This window comes from Salvelinus sp. IW2-2015, unplaced genomic scaffold (assembly GCF_002910315.2).
Source record: "Salvelinus sp. IW2-2015 unplaced genomic scaffold, ASM291031v2 Un_scaffold1794, whole genome shotgun sequence".
NCBI classification, from domain to species: Eukaryota; Metazoa; Chordata; class Actinopteri; order Salmoniformes; family Salmonidae; genus Salvelinus; species Salvelinus sp. IW2-2015.
In genome coordinates this window covers 78,523-97,102 of record NW_019943167.1, presented here as the reverse complement: position 1 = coordinate 97,102, position 18,580 = coordinate 78,523, and the positions used below count along the sequence as shown (strand labels likewise).

The 18,580-nt window shown below is 42.6% G+C and overlaps 1 protein-coding gene across 2 annotated transcripts in view; it reads right to left on the bottom strand.

Moving 5' to 3' along the window:
* Positions 1-8,684: 8,684 nt before the first annotated feature.
* The window catches only part of LOC112071988 (ubiquitin-conjugating enzyme E2 E3), a 60,470-nt gene continuing 50,574 nt past the window's right edge, over positions 8,685-18,580 (bottom strand). For both annotated transcript variants that reach the window (XM_024139396.2, XM_024139397.2), the window contains exons 5-6: positions 10,398-10,545; positions 8,685-9,320 (exon numbers count right to left, since the gene is read on the bottom strand). In XM_024139396.2, coding sequence (XP_023995164.1) covers positions 9,223-9,320; positions 10,398-10,545 — 246 coding nt within the window. In that variant the 3' untranslated portion in view covers positions 8,685-9,222. The remainder of the gene's footprint in view (positions 9,321-10,397; positions 10,546-18,580) is intronic.

The window sequence follows — 18,580 nt, the reverse complement described above, 5'->3', positions numbered from 1 at the left end:
ACCCAAGGATGTCAGAGTACAAGAATCAGTTAACCACATAACCGAGGATCTAAACATAACCTTGCGTAATACTCTAAATGCAGTTTCACTGCTAAAAACAAAAAGAATCGGTCACAAGAAACTAGCTCCCTGGTATACAGAAAATACCCGAGACCTGAAGCAAGCTTCCAGAAAATTTGAACGGAAATGGCGCTCCACCAAATTGGAAGTCTTCTGGCTAGCTTGGAAAGACAGTACCGTGCAATATCGAAAAGCCCTCACTGCTGCTCTAACAGCCTACTTTTCCAACCTGATTGAGGAGAATAAATACAATCCAAAATGTATTTTTGATATACAGTCGCAAAGCTAAGTAAAAAGCAGCATTCACCAAGTGAGGATGGCCTTCACTTCAGCAGTGATGAATTCATGAACTTCTTTGACGAAAATAAAAAATACGGACTCCTCTTTGAATATTTCTCCAAAACGAATTTGTCCTGAGTCTGCACAGAACTGCCAGGACCTCGGATCAATAGATACTCACGTTTTTAAAATCCTGTATCTCCTGTCACATTCACAAAAATAGTCATGGCCTCTGAACCTTGAAGCTGTCTACTGGACCTAGTCCAACTAAACTATTGAAAGAGCTTCCTGTGCTTGGCCCTCCTATGTTGAACATAATAAATGGCTCCCTATCCTCCAGATGTGTACCAAACTCATTAAAAGACCAAACTCATTAAAAAATAAAACCTCTCCTGAAAAAGCCAAACCTTGACACCAAAATATACAAAAACTATCGGCCTCTATCGAATCTCCCATTCCTCTCAACATTTGTTTTTGAAAGATGTTGCTCAGCAACTCACTGCCTTCCTGAAGACAAATACTGTATACGAAACGCTCCAGTCTGGTTTTAGACCACATCATAGTATTGAGACCGCACTTGTGAAGGTGGTAAATTACCTTTTAATGGCGTCAGACCAAGGCTCTGCATCTGTCCTCGTGCTCCTAGACCTTAGTGCTGCTTCGACACCATCGATCACCACATTATTTTGGAGAGATTGGAAATTGTAATTGGTATACACGGACAAGTTCTTGCCTGGATTAGTTCTTATCTGTTGGAAAGAGATAATTTCGTCTCTGTGGATGACTTTGCTCCTCAAAGTTCCATTCTAGGACCACTATTGTTTTCATTTTATATGCTACCTCTTGGGGATATCATTTGGAAACACAATGCCAACTTTCACTGCTATGCAGACGACACACAGTTGTACATTTCGATGAAACATGGCGAAGCCCCAAAATTGCCTACCCTGGAAGCGTGTGTTTCAGACATAATGAAGTGGATGACAGCAAATGTTTTACTTTTAAACTCGGACAAAACAGAGATGCTAGTTCTAGGTCCCAAGAAGGAAAAAGAGATCTGCCATCGGATCTTACAATGAATCTCAATGGTTGCTCAGTACAGTTGTCTCAAATAAAACTGTGAAGGACCTCCGAGTTACTTTGGACCCCGATCTAGCTTTTGACGAACATATACAAAATATATCAAGAGCAGTCTTTTTCCATCTTTGTAACATTGCAATAATGTGAAACTTTTTGTCCCAAAATTCGGAAGGAAAGCTAATCCATAATTGTTTCACTTCGTCTACCTGGATAAGGCACTAAATAAACTTCAGCTCGTGCTAAATACGACTGCTAGAATCTTGACTAGAACTAAAACATTTGATCATATTACTCCAGTGCTAACCTCTACACTTGCTTCCTGTTAAGGCTAGGGCTGACTTCCAAAGTTTTACTGCTAACATACAAAGCATTACATGGACTTGCTCCTACCTATCTTGCCGATTTGGTCCTGCCGTACATACCTGCACGTACACTACGGTCACAAGACACAAGCCTCCTTATTGTTCCTAGAATTTCTAAGCAAACAGCTGGAGGCAGTGCTTTCTCCTATAGAGCTACATATTTATGGAATGGTCTGCCAATCCATGTGAGAGACGCAGACTTTGTCTCAACCTTTTAGTCTTTACTGAAGACTCATATCTTCAGTAGGTCCTATGATTGAGTGTAGTCTGGCCCAGGGGTGCAAAGGTGAACGTCAATCAAATCAAATCAAGTTTATTTTATATAGCCCTTCGTACATCAGCTAATATCTCGAAGTGCTGTACAGGACACCCAGCCTAAAACCCAAAACAGCAAGCCAATGCAGGTGTAGAAGCACGGTGGCTAGCAAAAAACTCCTAGAAAGGCCAAAACCTAGGAAGACAACCGTAGAAGGAACCAGGCTATGAGGGGTGGCAGCCTCTCTGGCCTGTGCTGGGGTGGAGATTATAACAGAAACTATGCCAAGATGTTCAAAGATTTCATTAAGTGACAAGCCATGGTCAAAAATAATCATGAATTAATCTTCAGTTGGCTTTTTCATAGCGATCAGCAGCAGTTGAAAAATAGCAGGTCCGGGAAGTGGTTGGCGTTCCATAACGCAGGCAGAAACCGCTGAAAACTGGAAATAGGCAGCAAGGGCCAGGTGGACTGGGGACAGCAAGGAGCCATCACGCCCGGCAAGCCCGACGCATCGTCCCCAGGGCTCAGGTCCTTCAGAGAGAGAATAGAGAGAGAGAGGAGAGAAAATTAGAGAGAGCCAAGATTTTTCAAAATGTTCATAAATACAAAGCTGGGTCCAAATAATACACTCCAGGAATAAAGTCGTTGGCTTTTCATAGCGATCATTAAGAATTGAACAGGCGGACAGGTAGGGGTTTCCATAACGCAGGCAGACAGTGAAATGGAATAGCAGCAGGGCCAGGTGGACTGGACAGCAGGAGTCATCCATCGGTATTCCTGACGTAATGGTCTAGGGCTCCGGTCCTCCGAGAGAGAGAAAGAAAGACGAGAAGAGAGACAATTAGGAGAGGCCAAAGATTTTCAAAATGTTCAATAAAATGACAAGCATGGGTCAATGAATTAATCAGGAATACAAGTTCATCTGCTTTTCATATGCCGATCATTAAGAGTTGACAGGTAGCGGGCTCCATAACAAGCAGGCCAGAACAGTTGAAACTGGAAAAGCAGCAGCAAGGCCAGGGACTGGGGGACAGCAAGGAGTCATCATGGCGTCGGGTGTTGTGCAGCTGACGTGGCCTAGGGCTCGGTTCTTCGAGAGACGAGAAAGAAAGAGAGAAAACGAGAGAGAATAGCAGAGAAGCTACTGATCAATTGCACACAGGACACTGGATAAAGATAGAGGAGAAGGTACCCAGGTATAACGCCAACTACCCTAGCCCTCCGACACATTATAAACTACTTGCAGACATAAACCTAGTGGAGGCTGAGACATGGGGGATCAGGGACACTGTGTGGCCCATCCAAATGATACCCACCGGACAGGCCAAACAGGAAGATAGAAACCCCACCCACTGCTGCCAAAGCACAGCCCAACACCACTAGAGGGATATCTTCAACCACCAACTTACAATCCTGAGACAAGGCCGAGTATAGCCCACAAAGATCTCCACCACAGCACAAACCAAGGGGGGGCGCCAACCCAGACAGGAAGATCACGTCAGTAACTCAACCCACTCAAGTGACGCACCCCTCCTAGGGACGGCATGAAAGAGCACCAGTAAGCCAGTGACTCAGCCCCTGTAATAGGGTTAGGGGCAGAGAATCCCAGTGGAAAGAGGGGAACCGGCCAGGCAGAGACAGCAAGGGCGGTTCGTTGCTCCAGAGCCTTTCCGTTCACCTTCACACTCCTGGGCCAGACTACACTCAATCATATGACCTACTGAAGAGATAAGTCTTCAGTAAAGACTTAAAGGTTGAGACCGAGTCTGCGTCTCTCACATGGGTAGGCAGACTATTCCATAAAAATGGAGATCTATAGGAGAAAGCCCTGCCTCCCGCTGTTTGCTTAGAAATTCTAGGGACAATTAGGAGGCCTGCGTCTTGTGACCGTAGCGTACGTGTAGGTATGTACGGCAGGACCAACTCGGAAAGATAGGTAGGAGCAAGCCCATGTAACGCTTTATAGGTTAACAGTAAAACCTCGAAATCAGCCCTTGCCTTAACAGGAAGCCAGTGTAGGGAGGCTAGCACTGGAGTAATATGATCAAATTTCTTGGTTCTAGTCAGGATTCTAGCAGCCGTATTTAGCACTAACTGAAGTTTATTTAGTGCTTTATCCGGGTAGCCGGAAAGTAGAGCATTGCAGTAGTCTAACCTAGAAGTAACAAATGCATGGATAAATTATTATTTATTTTTTTCAATGCCCTGGATCGACGAACCACCCTTGCTGTCTCTTCCTGGCCTGCTCCCCACTCTCCTCTGGGATTCTCAGCCTCTGACCCTATTACAGGGGCTGAGTCACTGGCTTGCTCTCGCTCTCCCATCCTTTCTGTCCTCGGGCTTGTGCGGTGGGGGAGATCTTTGTGGGCTATACTCTACTTTTTCTCATAGTAGCAAGTTAGTGGTCTGTTGATATCCCTTTGGTGGTGTGGGGGCTGTGCTTTAGCAAAGTGGGTTGGGTCATATCCTGCCTGGTTGGCCCTGTCCGAGTGTAATTTTGGACGGGCACAGTGTCTCCCGACCCCCCCCCCATGTCTCAGTCTCCAGTATCTATGCTGCAATAGTCTATGCGCTGGGGGGCTAGGGTTAGTCTGTCAAACCTTGTGTAATTCTCCTGTATTATCTGGTTTCCTGTGTGATATTAGGTATGTTCCCTCTAATTCTCCCATCTCTCTCTCTCCTGGAGGACCTGAGCCCTAGGACCATGCCTCAGGACTACCTGGCATGACGACTCCTGACTGTCCCTGTCCGCAGTCCACTTGGTTGTGCTGCTGATTCAGTTTTCTATTCTGCTTGCGGCTATGGAACCCTGACCTGTTCACCAGTCAGGTTATCTTAGTCCGGTCTTGCTGTGTCGACTCTCTCTCTCTCTTCCCCCTTCTCTGGTAGGGGCCAATGGTGGGAAAGGCCTCACTCACTTACTCACACACTCATACGAGAGGCATACCTCACACACACGGTGGTGGGAAAGGCCTCACTCTCCACTGAATTCCTCTCAGAGACAGCAGGACTGCTGTCATTAGTCATGGGCTAAGTGGGGCTTCAAACTCAGGGGTGACTCACCCCTGAGTTTGTGGGCTATACTCCACCTTGTCTCATGACGGCAGTCCTGCTGTCTCTGAGAGAAATTCAGTGGAGAGTGAGGCCCCACTTGGCCCATGGTAGGGAAAGCATTACAGCTTGCCCTACCAGCCATAGGGATTCTCTCAATCTATGTGTGTGTTTGTTTGTGTCTGTGATATGTCCCTTTATGATCTCCATCTTTTCAATCTTTGAAAAGAGAATTAATTACTCTCTCCTTATGCTTCAATTTCTCTTGTGATAATTCCAGTCAGAATTCCTGATATACACAGCGTAATTCATGTTATACACAATGTGATAACTACACTGAACAAAAATATAAACGCAACATGTAAAGTGGCCTCCAACTGCTCTTAAACGCTAGTAAAACCAAATGCATGCTTTTCAACCGTTCGCTGCCTGCACCCGCACGCCCGACTAGCATCACCACCCTGGACGGTTCCGACCTAGAATATGTGGACATCTATAAGTACCTAGGTGTCTGGCTAGACTGCAAACTCTCCTTCCAGACTCATATCAAACATCTCCAATCCAAAACTCTCAAATCAAGAATCGGCTTTCTATTCCGCAACAAAGCCTCCTTCACTCACGCCGCCAAACTACCCTAGTAAAACTGACTATCCTACCGATCCTCGACTTCGGCGATGTCATCTACAAAATAGCTTCCAATACTCTACTCAGCAAACTGGATCAGTTATCACAAGTTCATTCGTTTGTTTACTAAAGCACCTTATACGACACACCACTGCGACCTGTATGCCCTAGTCGGCTGGCCCTCGCTACATGTTCGTCGTCAGACCCACTGGCTCCAGGTCATCTACAAGCTATGCTAGTAAAGTGCCGCCTTATCTCAGTTCACTGGTCACGATGCTACACCCACCCGCAGCACGCGCTTCAGCAGGTGTATCTCACTGATCAATCCCTAAAGCCAAAACCTCATTTGGACGCCTTTCCTTCCAGTTCTCTGCTGCCTGCGACTGGAACGAATTGCAAAAATCGCTGAAGTTGGAGACTTTTACTCCCTCAACAACTTTAAAAATCTGCTATCCGAGCAGCTAACCGATCGCTGCAGCTGTACATAGTCCATCTGTAAACTACCCACCCAATTTACCTACCTCACCCCCCATACTGCTTTTATTTATTTACTTTCTGCTCTTTTGCACACCAGTATCTCTTCTTGCACATGATCATCTGATGATTTATCACTCCAGTGTTAATCTGCTAAATTGTAATTATTCGATTTATTGCCTACCTCATGCCTTTTGCACACATTGTATATAGATTCTCTTTTTTTTCTACCATGTTATTGACTTGTTTATTGTTTACTCCATGTGTAACTCTGTGTTGTCTGTTCACACTGCTATGCTTTATCTTGGCCAGGTCGCAGTTGCAAATGAGAACTTGTTCTCAACTAGCCTACCTGGTAAATAAAGTTGAAAAAACAAAAAAAAAAAAAAAGTGTTGGTTCCATGTTTCATGAGCTGGAATATAAAATCCCAGAAATTGTCCATGAACACAAAAAGCTTATTTTACATCCCTGTTACTGAAAATGTCTCCTTTGCCAAGATAATTGATCCACTTTACAGGTGTGGCATATCAAGAAGCTGATTAAACGGCATGATCATTACACAGGTGCACCTTGTGCTGGGAACAATACAAGGCCACTTTAAAATGTGCAGTTTTGTCACACAACACAATGCCACAGATGTCTCAAGTTTTGAGGGAGCATGCAATTGGTATGCTGAATGGAATGATGTCCACCAGAGCTGATGCCAGAGATTTGAATGTAAATGTCTTTACCATAAGCTGCCTCCAACATCATTTTAGAGACTGCAGACCACATGTAGCCACGCCAGCCCAGGACTTCCACATCCGGCTTCTTCACCTGCGGGGGGATGGGGGGGTGCTGAGGGGTATTTCTGTCTGTAATAAAGCCCTTTTGTGAGGAAAAACTCATTACGATTGGCTGGGTCTGGCTCCCACCGCTGCACCCCTGCCCAGTCATGTGAAATCCATAGATTAGGGCCTAATCATTATATGAACTGTAACCGAGTAAAATCTTTGAAATTTTTGCATGTACCTTTCATATTTTTGTTCAGTGTAGTTTAGAATTTCAACTAGCCATTTATCTTATAAGCATCTCTTCCCATCTAGTCTTAAAAAAGTCGGAATCATCAGATACACCACAAGTAATCATTTACTTACTGTGGTTTCTCAACGCATCATATGAAAATTGCTTCATTAAACCAGCAACATGATATCTATCTATGGTCAGAGCATAACTCAATGTAGAACAAGAGTACTAGAACAATGAGTACCATGAGTACTAGAACAATAGCCTCTTCCAGGTGTGTGTAGTTCAAAGATCCAACCACAAGGGGGTGGTCTAACTAGGGGTGATTTTAAGGGTGAAATTGCCCCTAGATACAGATCTAGGATTAGCTTGCAATACCAACAGCCTAACCTCAGCAATTGGGACAAAACACAGACCAGTATGTAGTCGTACCTATGTCTTAATCCTAAAGCACCACTACCAGGTATTCTTCTATCCATCTCCAGGGTTATGATACAGGCCAGAGAATATCTATCTCTCACTCCACTGTTGAGGCTAGACAGTGAAAATAGAAAAATTTGCCTGAACACTGACAGCAGCTACTCTTCAGAGACCAACTCTTGAACCACACATCAAACAAGTCCGAGATCGATAGAGAATAACGGAAAAACCCACGTCAATAAAACAGAAAACCTGTATCTATGTTTATAGAGTACAGAGGCCACTAGCAAAAATAGAGATAACACTATATCTACAGTGAACATACTAAATCTACTACAGTTACAAAATTCTACTTGAATAGCATTTACCAGTTTCTCTCTTTCCATCCTTCAACGTTTTGTTTTATTCTCATAGGATTTAACTTCAAGAGATGGAGAGCTGCGTCTGTTTCCCCTTTTATGTGTACTTCAAGTCTAGGTCGATTTGAGCACCGTCTTTTCCTACAGACATCAGTCCTCATATGGTAATAGAAGGTGTAGAATCAGTATGAAATTATACATCTCAAGAGATAACAGTACAGCAGTTTGCAGAGCAGCAGTTCTGAGTGTCCAACTCTATGTAACATAATGACATTGTCTTGGTAATTTCCCGGGGTTCTCTCATTCCTCTCATTGGCCCTGAACAAATTTAGTCTTTCTCTATGTCCCAAATTGCACCCTATCCCCTATGTAGTGCCCTTCTTCGCATGGGCTCTGGTCACAAGTCAGAATATGGTGTAATTTGGGATGCAACCCTGGTTATTGAATGCCAGCTGCCAATGTCAATCATCCATGAGTTTACACTGTACAATTCAACCCTTGGGGACAAGTTTATTGTGTTTTGGGGATGTTACAGTGGTGGCTCATCTTTTGTTGAGCTACAAAAAGGTTTCAATGAAATCTCGTTTTCATTACAAATTGACAAGGTAAAACAGAGTCATCACAACAGTATAATGTAACTACATAACTGGAAATGGGTGTCTGGCTTTCATATAAATGACATCATCATCTCTAATAATCTACATCAGCTAGTTGTTTTTTCTTCTTTAACTTCATACAGATAATGGAGAAGGCTAAAATGCACCATAATATTTGGTTGAGACTTTAGGAATAGTTTCCTTTATTACATCACAAAATACATTTTATTTTTTTATATCCCAAAGAAGCAAGACTTGCAAGTAGAGGCATTTAAACATAACTAAAATCTACAGCTACAAAATTCTACTCCAAATTACATTTACCTTTTGTTGGGCATTGTCTTCCGACAGATGGCGTCATTCTAACGCTCTGTGTTGCCATGAACTATCAGTGCAGACAGAGGCGACGCTTCGCTATCTGACGTGAGACAATGCCTGCTTGGATCTTTCTGTCTCTTCAGACCCAGTCCTCATAGCAGGGAAAAATGTGGAGGAGTAGAATCAGTAATCAGACATATACACAGAAGTCCGTATTGTAAAGGCTATAAAGATTTGTTGCACGATGTGATGTCGCCTCCGGGACCTTCACACTGCAGGCAGGGGGACTGGGTGGACAGGGGATCAGACAGGACGTGGTTAGGGGTCGTGACCTCTAAGTGGCGTATCTCTTGGTCCACTGTCGGGCTATCCTGTCATGCTCGGCTCTGTTGGTCAGGTACTGAGTGGCAATGCTACCAACCAGAGGGTCAGCTGAGGAGAGGAGAGGGAGAAGACAGGAAAAAGATGAGCAACGCATGAGTAAGAGGGTTGAGGAAGTCTAAAATGACTGAAGAGGAAAGGGATGAGACAGTCATGAGTAAGAGGGCGATCTTAGATCACCAGGTCTCAAGCCAGGCATACAGGACTGCTTCGTTTTATTTTGTATAAATGACTTCAATCAAGTAGAAATTGAAGCAAGCATCAAGGTAGAAAGATTGAGTAGGATTTCTAAATTTATGGCTGTCCCGTTGTCCCATCCCTGACACAGCGCAAACATTCTACAAGTCAAGTGCAGTGTAATCTCTTTGGTTTTGAGGCTTGCAGTCTGTTACTGGTGTACAGTATATTTACTGTACGTCTGATTGGTTGACCGCTGTGTCACTCACCAGGGTTGCAGTCTGTTACATGTGTACAGTATATCTACTATACACTGAGTGTACAAAACATGAAAGAATACCTGCTCTTTCCATGACAGACCGACCAGGTGAATCTATGTGAAAGCTATGATCCCTTATTGATGTTACTTGTTAAACACTTCAAAATCAGTGTAGATGAAGGGGAGACAGGTTAAAGAAGGATTTTTAAGCCTTGAGACAATTGAGACATGGATTGTGTATGTGTTTCATTTAGAGGGTGAATGGGCAAAACAAAAGATTCTAGTGCCTTTTATTAAGTGGTAGTAGGTGCCAGGCACACTGGTCTGCATCAAGAACTACAACGCTGCTGGGGTTTTTCCAATTTAACAGTTTCCCGTGTGTTTCAAAAATGGTCCACAACCCAAAGGACAACCAGCCAACTTGACACAACTGTGGGAAGCATTGGAGTCAACATGGACCAGCATCCCTGTGGAACGCTTTTGACACATTGTGGAGTCCATGTGCCGATGAATACAGGCTGTTCTGAGAGGTAGGGGGGTGCAACTCACTATTAGGAAGGTTTTCTTAATGTTTTGTACACTCAGTGTACGTCTGATTGGTTGACCGCTGTGTCACTCACCAGGGTTGCAGTCTGTTACATGTAGAGTATATATACTATATGTATGAATTGGTTGACCGCTGTGTCACTCACCAGGGTTACAGTCTGTGAGCAGGGAACAGATGGACAGCAGCACCTTGGAGATGGTGAGGGCAGGGCTCCAGTTGTCCTTCAGGATATCCAGGCAGATCACACCCTGACTGTTGATGTTACAGTGGTAGATCCTGGTGCGGAATGTCACCTAGGGAATGAAATAAAGCAGATCTAACATCACCTAAGAAATAACATAAAGTATATCCAGACAGACCAAACCCTGACTGTCGATGTTACAGTGGTAGATCCAGGTGCAGAACTTCACCTAGGAGACAACATAAAGTAAATACACTGCTCAAAAAAATAAAGGGAACACTTAAACAACACAATGTAACTCCAAGTCAATCACACTTCTGTGAAATCAAACTGTCCACTTAGGAAGCAACACTGATTGACAATAAATTTCACATGCTGTTGTGCAAATGGAATAGACAAAAGGTGGAAATTATAGGCAATTAGCAAGACACCGCCAATAAAGGAGTGATTCTGCAGGTGGTGACCACAGACCACTTCTCAGTTCCTATGCTTCCTGGTGATGTTGACAGACACATGCACATTTGTGGCTGCTGGAGGTCATTTTGCAGGGCTCTGGCAGTGCTCCTCTTGCACAAAGGCGGAGGTAGCGGTCCTGCTGCTGGGTTGTTGCCCTCCTACGGCCTCCTCCACGTCTCCTGATGTACTGGCCTGTCTCCTGGTAGCGCCTCCATGCTCTGGAAACTACGCTGACAGACACAGCAAACCTTCTTGCCACAGCTCGCATTGATGTGCCATCCTGGATGAGCTGCACTACCTGAGCCACTTGTGTGGGTTGTAGACTCCGTCTCATGCTACCACTAGAGTGAGAGCACCGCCAGCATTCAAAAGTGACCAAAAACATCAGCCAGGAAGCATAGGAACTGAGAAGTGGTCTGTGGTCACCAGCCTGCAGAATCACTCCTTTATTGGGGGTGTCTTGCTAATTGCCTATAATTTCCACCTTTTGTCTATTCCATTTGCACAACAGCATTTGAAATGTATTGTCAATCAGTGTTGCTTCCTAAGTGGACAGTTTGATTTCACAGAAGTGTGATTGACTTGGAGTTACATTGTGTTGTTTAAGTGTTCCCTTTATTTTTTTGAGCAGTGTATATACAGTTGAAGTCGGAAGTTTAAATACACCTTAGACAAATACATTTAAACTCAGTTTCACAATTCCTGACATTTAATCCTAGTAAAAAGTCCCTGGCTTAGGTCAGTTAGGATCACCACTTTAGTTTAAGAATGTGAAATGTCAGAATAAGAGTAGAGAATGATTTATTTCAGCTTTTATTTCTTTCATCACATTCCCAGTGGGTCAGAACTTTACATACACTCAATTAGTATTTGTTAGCTTTCCCTATAAATTGTTTAACTTGGGTCAAACGTTTTGGGTAGCCTTCCACAAGATCCCACAATAAGTTGGGTGAATTTTGGCCCATTCCTCCTGACAAAGCTGCTGTAACTGAGTCAGGTTTGTAGGCCCCATTGCTCGCACATGCTTTTTCAGTTCTGCCCACAAATTTTCTATGGGATTGAGGTCAGGGCTTTGTGATGGCCACTCCAATAGTTGACTTTGTTGTCCTTAAGCCATTTGCCACAACTTTGGAAGTATGCTTGGAGTCATTGTCCATTTGGAAGACCCATTTGCGAACGAGCTTTAACTTCCTGACTGATGTCTTGAGGTGTTGCTTCAATATATCCACATAATTTTCCATCCTCATGAAGCCATCTATTTTGTGAAGTGTAACAGTCCCTCCTGCAGCAAAGCACCCCACAACATGCTGCCACCCCCCTGCTTCACAGTTGGGATGGTGTTTGTTTCATCAGACCAGAGGACATTTCTCCAAAAGTACAATCTTTGTCCCCATGTGCAGTTGCAAACCGTAGTCTGGCTTTTTAGATGGCGGTTTTGGAGCAGTGGGTTCTTCCATGCTGAGCGGCCTTTCAGGTTTTGTCGATATAGGACTCGTTTACTGTGGATATAGATAATTTTGTACCGGTTTCCTCCAACATCTTCACAAGGTCCTTTGGTGTTGTTCTGGGATTGATTTGCACTCCCCCCCAAGGAAGTTCATCTCTAGGAGACAGAACGCGTCTCCTTCCTGAGCGGTATGACGGCTGCGTGGTCCCATGGTGTTTATACTTGCGTACTATTGTTTGTACAGATGAACGTGGTACCTTCAGGCATTTGGAAATTGTTCCCAAGGATGAACCAGACTTGTGGAGGTCTACAATTATTTTCTGAGGTCTTGGCTGATTTCTTTTGATTTTCCCATGATGTCAAGCAAAGAGGCACTGAGYTTGAAGGTAGGCCTTGAAATACATCCACAGGTACACCTCCAATTGACTCAAATGATGTCAATTAGCCTATCAGAAGCTGCTAAAGCCATGACATCATTTTCTGGAATTTTCCAAGCTGTTTAAAGGCACAGTCAACTTAGTGTATGTGAACTTCTGACCCACTGGAATTGTGATACAGTGAATTGTAAGTGAAATAATCTGTCTGTAAACAATTGTTGGAAAAATTACTTGTGTCATGCAGAAAGTAGGTGTCCTAACTGACTTGCCAAAACTATAGTTTAGACATTTGTGGAGTGGTTGAAAAACGAGTTTTAATGACTCCAACCTAGTGTATGTAAACTTCCGACTTCAACTGTACACTGGCTAGGAAACAACACATACATACAGATCAGTGCGCCCTGATAGTTTTTGTTAGGCCCACTTTCCTCAAAATAAAACTGACCTGTGGAAGAGGAGGAAGGCATGAAACACATTCAGGCTTTATCAGGCAGCCAGATAAGATAAGCTACAGTGTTAACAATTGGGTCAACAATAAAGCATGCAAGGGTTACGAGCTAGAACATTTACTGAGGAGCTAGAACATTTACCGAGGACAAAGAACATTTACTGACATTTACATTTGAGTGATTTAGCAGACGCTCTTATCCAGAGCGACTTACAGTAGCAATTATGGTTAAGTGTCTTGGTCAAGGGCACATCGACATATTTTTCACCTAGTCGGCTCGGGGATTTGAAACCAACAACCTTTCGGTTGGCCCAAAGCTCTTAATTGCTAGGCTACCTGCCGCCTGAGGAGGATAATTAAGCCACCATACAGTAGATAAGACCGGGAGACCTCAGGTACCAGCAAATGGTGTGTGAATATCTATTAGCCTTTCCCTGCTATATCTGGTAGCTAGGCCAGTCGGTGACATGTGTTGAGCTAACTCTTAAGGAAAAAACATGAATTTCACATCTCATATGATCACGTGATTTAATGTAAAGTTAATGTGAAGCAACATGTGATAACATAAAAATACACATGACAACATGTTAGCAGATGTGAGAACATGATGTCGTGAAATTAACGTGAAATAATTGTGACAAAATGAGGACGCAAAATCTCAACATGTGATAACATGAAACTACAAGTAACAGCATGTAAAAAACAATCTCATGTGAAATAAATGTGACATGGGGAGGCAAAATTTCTACATGTGATCCCATGAATATGACACTGTATTTTTATTGCTAAATTATGGTGTTAATGGACAGTATGATGCTTTATTTAAAAAACAGTCCACTTTCTTTTTTATTTAACCAGGCAAGTCAGTTAAAAACAAATTCTTATTTATAATGACAGCCTACCCCGGCCAAACACGGACGACGCTGGGCCAATTGTGCGCCGCCTTATGGGATTCCCAATCACGGGCCAGATGTGATACAGCCTGGAATCGAACCAAGGAGTGTAGGGACACCTCTTGCAATGAGATGCAGTGCCTTAGACTGCTGTGCCACACAGGAGCCCTATAATTTGAATCACTTGGTAACCAACCTGAGAACCGCTTGGTTGCTAGCTATCTGAAATTCCTACTGTGCCACCAGGTCTGTAGACATAAAGGAGATCAGCTATATATTTATTGCCAAGAACACACTTGTGCACTTCGCCTAAAGTTGCAGTGAAAATAAAGTAAATATATACACAACAACTTGTAGGAGTTATTTATATCAAGAAACATTATGCTGATGTCGCTCTTGATGCTGGTGATTCTTTGATCCACCTCTACACAGATGACACCATTCTGTATACATCTGGCCCTGCTTTGCACACTGTGTTAACTAACCTCCAAACGAGCTTCAACGCCATACAACACTCCTACCGTGGCCTCCAACTGCTTTTAAATGCTAGTAAAACTATGTGCATGCTCTTCAACCGATTTCTTCCCGCACCCTCCCACACGACTAGCATCACTACTCTGGACGGTTCTGACTTAGAATATGTGGACAACTACAAATATCTAGGTGTCTGTTTAGACTGTAAACTCTCCTTCCAGACTCACATTAAGCATCTCCAATTCAAAATTAAATCTAGAATCGACTTCCTATTTCGCAACAAAGCCTCCTTCACTCATGCTGCCAAACATACCCGCGTAAAACGGACTACCGATCCTTGACTTCGGCAATGTCATTTACAAAATAGCCTCCAACACTCTACTCAGCAAACTGGATGTAGTCTATCACAGTGCCATCCGTTTTATCACCAAAGCCCCATATACTACCCACCACTGCGAACTGTACGCTCTCGTTGGCTGGCCCTCACTACATATCCGTCGCCAAACCCACTGGTTCCAGGTCATCTATAGGTCTTCGGTAGGTAAAGCCCTACCTTATCTCAGCTCACTGGTCACCATAGCAACACCCACCCGTAGCACGCGCTCCAGCAGGTATATTGCACTGTTCATCCCCAAAGCCAACACTTCCTTTGGCCGCCTTTCCTTCCAGTTCTCTGCTGCCAACGAATTGCAAAAATCTCTGAAGCTGGAGTCTTATAACCCCCTCTCTAATTTTAAGCATCAGCTGTCAGAGCAGCTCACCGATCACTGTACCTGTACACAGCCAATCTGTAAATAGCACACCCGACCACCTCATCCCCATATTATTACTTACCCTCTTGCTCTTTTGCACCCCAGTATCTCTACTTGCACATCATCATCTGCACATCTATCACTCCAGTATTAATGCTGAATGTAATTATTTTTGCCTCTATGGCCTATTTATTGCCTTCCTCCCTTCTCTTCTATATTTGCACACACTGTACATAGATATTTCTATTTTTCTTTTCTTTTGTGTTATTGACTGTACGTTTGTTTATGTGTAACTCTGTGTTGTTGTTTTTGTCGCACTGCTTTGCTTTATCTTGGCCAGGTCGCAGTTGTAAATGAGAATTTGTTCTCAACTGGCCTATCTGGTTAAATAAAGGTGAAATAAATAAAATAAATAAAAAATCTGATTTCAATTACTGTAGAATCTTGTACTGTGACCACAATTGGGACTTTGAATGGAATTTGAATTCATAACCTCTCGGTCGCTAACAACCTGAAATGTCCTGCTACAGTGCAGCTACACCACCAGATCTGTGAGTGTGAAATACATATGGGCCACATACTTATTGGCAGGAATGCATTTCTGCATTATTCAACGCTGCCCAGAATCAAGTAAATAATTGTGCAATTATCACCACCAACGTAACATTAACGTAAAACTAGCAGTGCTCAAGCAACTGTTGTAGCAGTTTAAGTGTTTGATGGTTATGTCGATGCAAGTCAAGCACCTCTTTTCTGCAAACTTTGTAAGAGCATGCTACACTAATGAGCTGCAATGTAAAGAGGTTATTGTGCTTTTTCCAGTAAGTTAATGGCAACTTGTTGCAAGAAGTTGCTGTGAATTTGTCATTTTTTACTTGGAAACTACTAATTAGTAAGTTATTGTCAAATTAACAGATACATTCTGCCAATTTTGGGGGGACAGTAACCTTTAGGACACTTGCTACCACTAGCAATCTTTGCTCGTAACCTACTGTGCCTTCACTGACTCTTCTGTTGACAACATACACATCACTTGCTGATTGGCAGCATAGTTCGTTGTTGTATATTTAATGACAAAATACAGTTCAGCTGTGGAAATACATAAAAAGTAGCTGGTAACTTACTATAAAATAATCAGTGTATCATGTTAATTTGCATGATGGCCAAAAAGTAGTCTACCCATGTGCATTGCAATTGACAGTAAACATATATCAAAACACTAATACAGTATCCTATTACAGCAATGGCTAACATGTTGGACCACATTATTTCACCTGTGGAAAATCACATGATTTGACATTTCACAATTATGTGAAAACTTCACATGTGAAAACATGTTATTGGAACACTTCACATGTGACATTTCACTTGTGAAAAAGTGTTTTTGGAACACTTCACAAATTTGGTTTTGAAACTTCACATATGTTTTTCACATGTGAAATGTCATGTGATGTCACTGTTCAGCTAAAGTATGACCCCACCTGGGATTTGAACACACAACCTCTGGATTTGAGGTTTACTGCCCTTACTGCTGCACAACAAAGTCTATAACATTCCCATACACATTCAACAACTATAATACATCTCTGCACTTAGCAAAAGAGTGACATCTGCACTGCTATTTTAGTTATCAGTTTTTCTGACTATTCTCTCATCATTGATTACATTTACTTATTTCAGCAATTTGAGGATTTTCTGTGACGTTGTCTAATGTTGGTGGGCATATTATTTTACTTTAATGTTACACCTGAATCTCAGATTTGCTAAAAATACACTGAATCAGGTGAGTGTATTTTTAGCAAATCTGAGATGTACTTTGAATTCCAAAGTCTAGGAATACAGGTGAAATGAGTTAATGACACAGACATGGTGGCGTAGTAGGATGATTGGAATGCAGTGAACCAAGAGGTTGTGAGGTTTAATCCCAGGTAAAGACATGTTGAATAATAATTACTATATAAATAAACATACACAATGTAGTTATATGTGTCCAATATGTAAGTTGAAAACACTGTGTGTGTATCATGAAGACACATTTTTGTTTGCAGGGCATCACCTGTGAAATCTCGTGTTAAAACTTGAGTCCACAAGTGAAAGGTTATGCGATCACGTGAACATCCACATGTGAAATATCATCATGTGAAGTGTTCCAAAAACACATAGTTTCACGTGAAATATCACGTGAAATGTTACAAAAACACATGATTTCAAATGTGCAAAACATGTGGAAATGTCACATGTGAAATCATGTGATTTTCCACATGTGAAATCATGTGGTGTTTATATAAGGGAAGTCTTTTAACATCCATCCCATTGAGGCCTTCTCTCTCTGAGCAGCCCTTATTGCAGGGGAAACCAATAAGGGCCACGCACAGCCAATGATCTTAATGATACCACTAGCTGTTTATGGCTTTGACATTAGAGGGAGAGAGAGATAAGAGAGAGAGAAAGAGATAGAGAGCGAGAGAGAGAGAGAGAGAAAGAGAGGAGAGAGAGAGTAGACTTGTTCAGAGGCGGTGTGGTTCCCCTCCATGCTACCAATTACCCTGGGGTCTGACTCCCTCTCCCTCTCCAGTCAAACTGTATATGCCATCTTTATGACATGTTAATAGAAACCAGACGAGCCAGACTGAGTCTTGTATTACCATAACCACTGTAAAGGCTAATCCCATCACTGTAAACAGGGGATTTGTGTTGAATAATAAAACTGTTAGACAGAGCAAACATATCATGACACCCCCTCAGTCCAGTATAGAGTGGTACAGCTTTTAGTTCTGAGGGTGATTTCTCCTAAATAGATTATGTTAGTTTTATGTGAAATGGGATTGCTTTCTATGAAATAACCCTACTGCTCCCCTCCACTAGCAGAAAGCTATTATGATCCTGATTATATCCACCTCCCATATAGTTTTCTCAGAAACATAATAGGCAGTGTAGCCTGTTGTAGCCTATTACTGAGAATATACGCTTCTAAAAAAGAGGCGCCCCTGCAGTGCCTATAACAGACAAGAAGCTGCATCCCAAAAGGCACCCTACTCCCTGCCTTTAGAAAGTATTCATACCCCTTGAATTATTCCACCTTTTTGTTGTGTTACAGCCTGATTTAAAAATTAATTAAATATTTTTTTTTTTACACACAATACCCCCTAACGACAAAGTGAAAACATGTTTATTGAAATTGTTGCACATTTATTGAAAATTAAAAACAGAAATGTCTCATTTACATAAGTATTCACACCCCTGGGTCAATCCTTTGTAGAAGCACATTTGACAGGGATTATAGCTGTGAGTCTTTCTGGG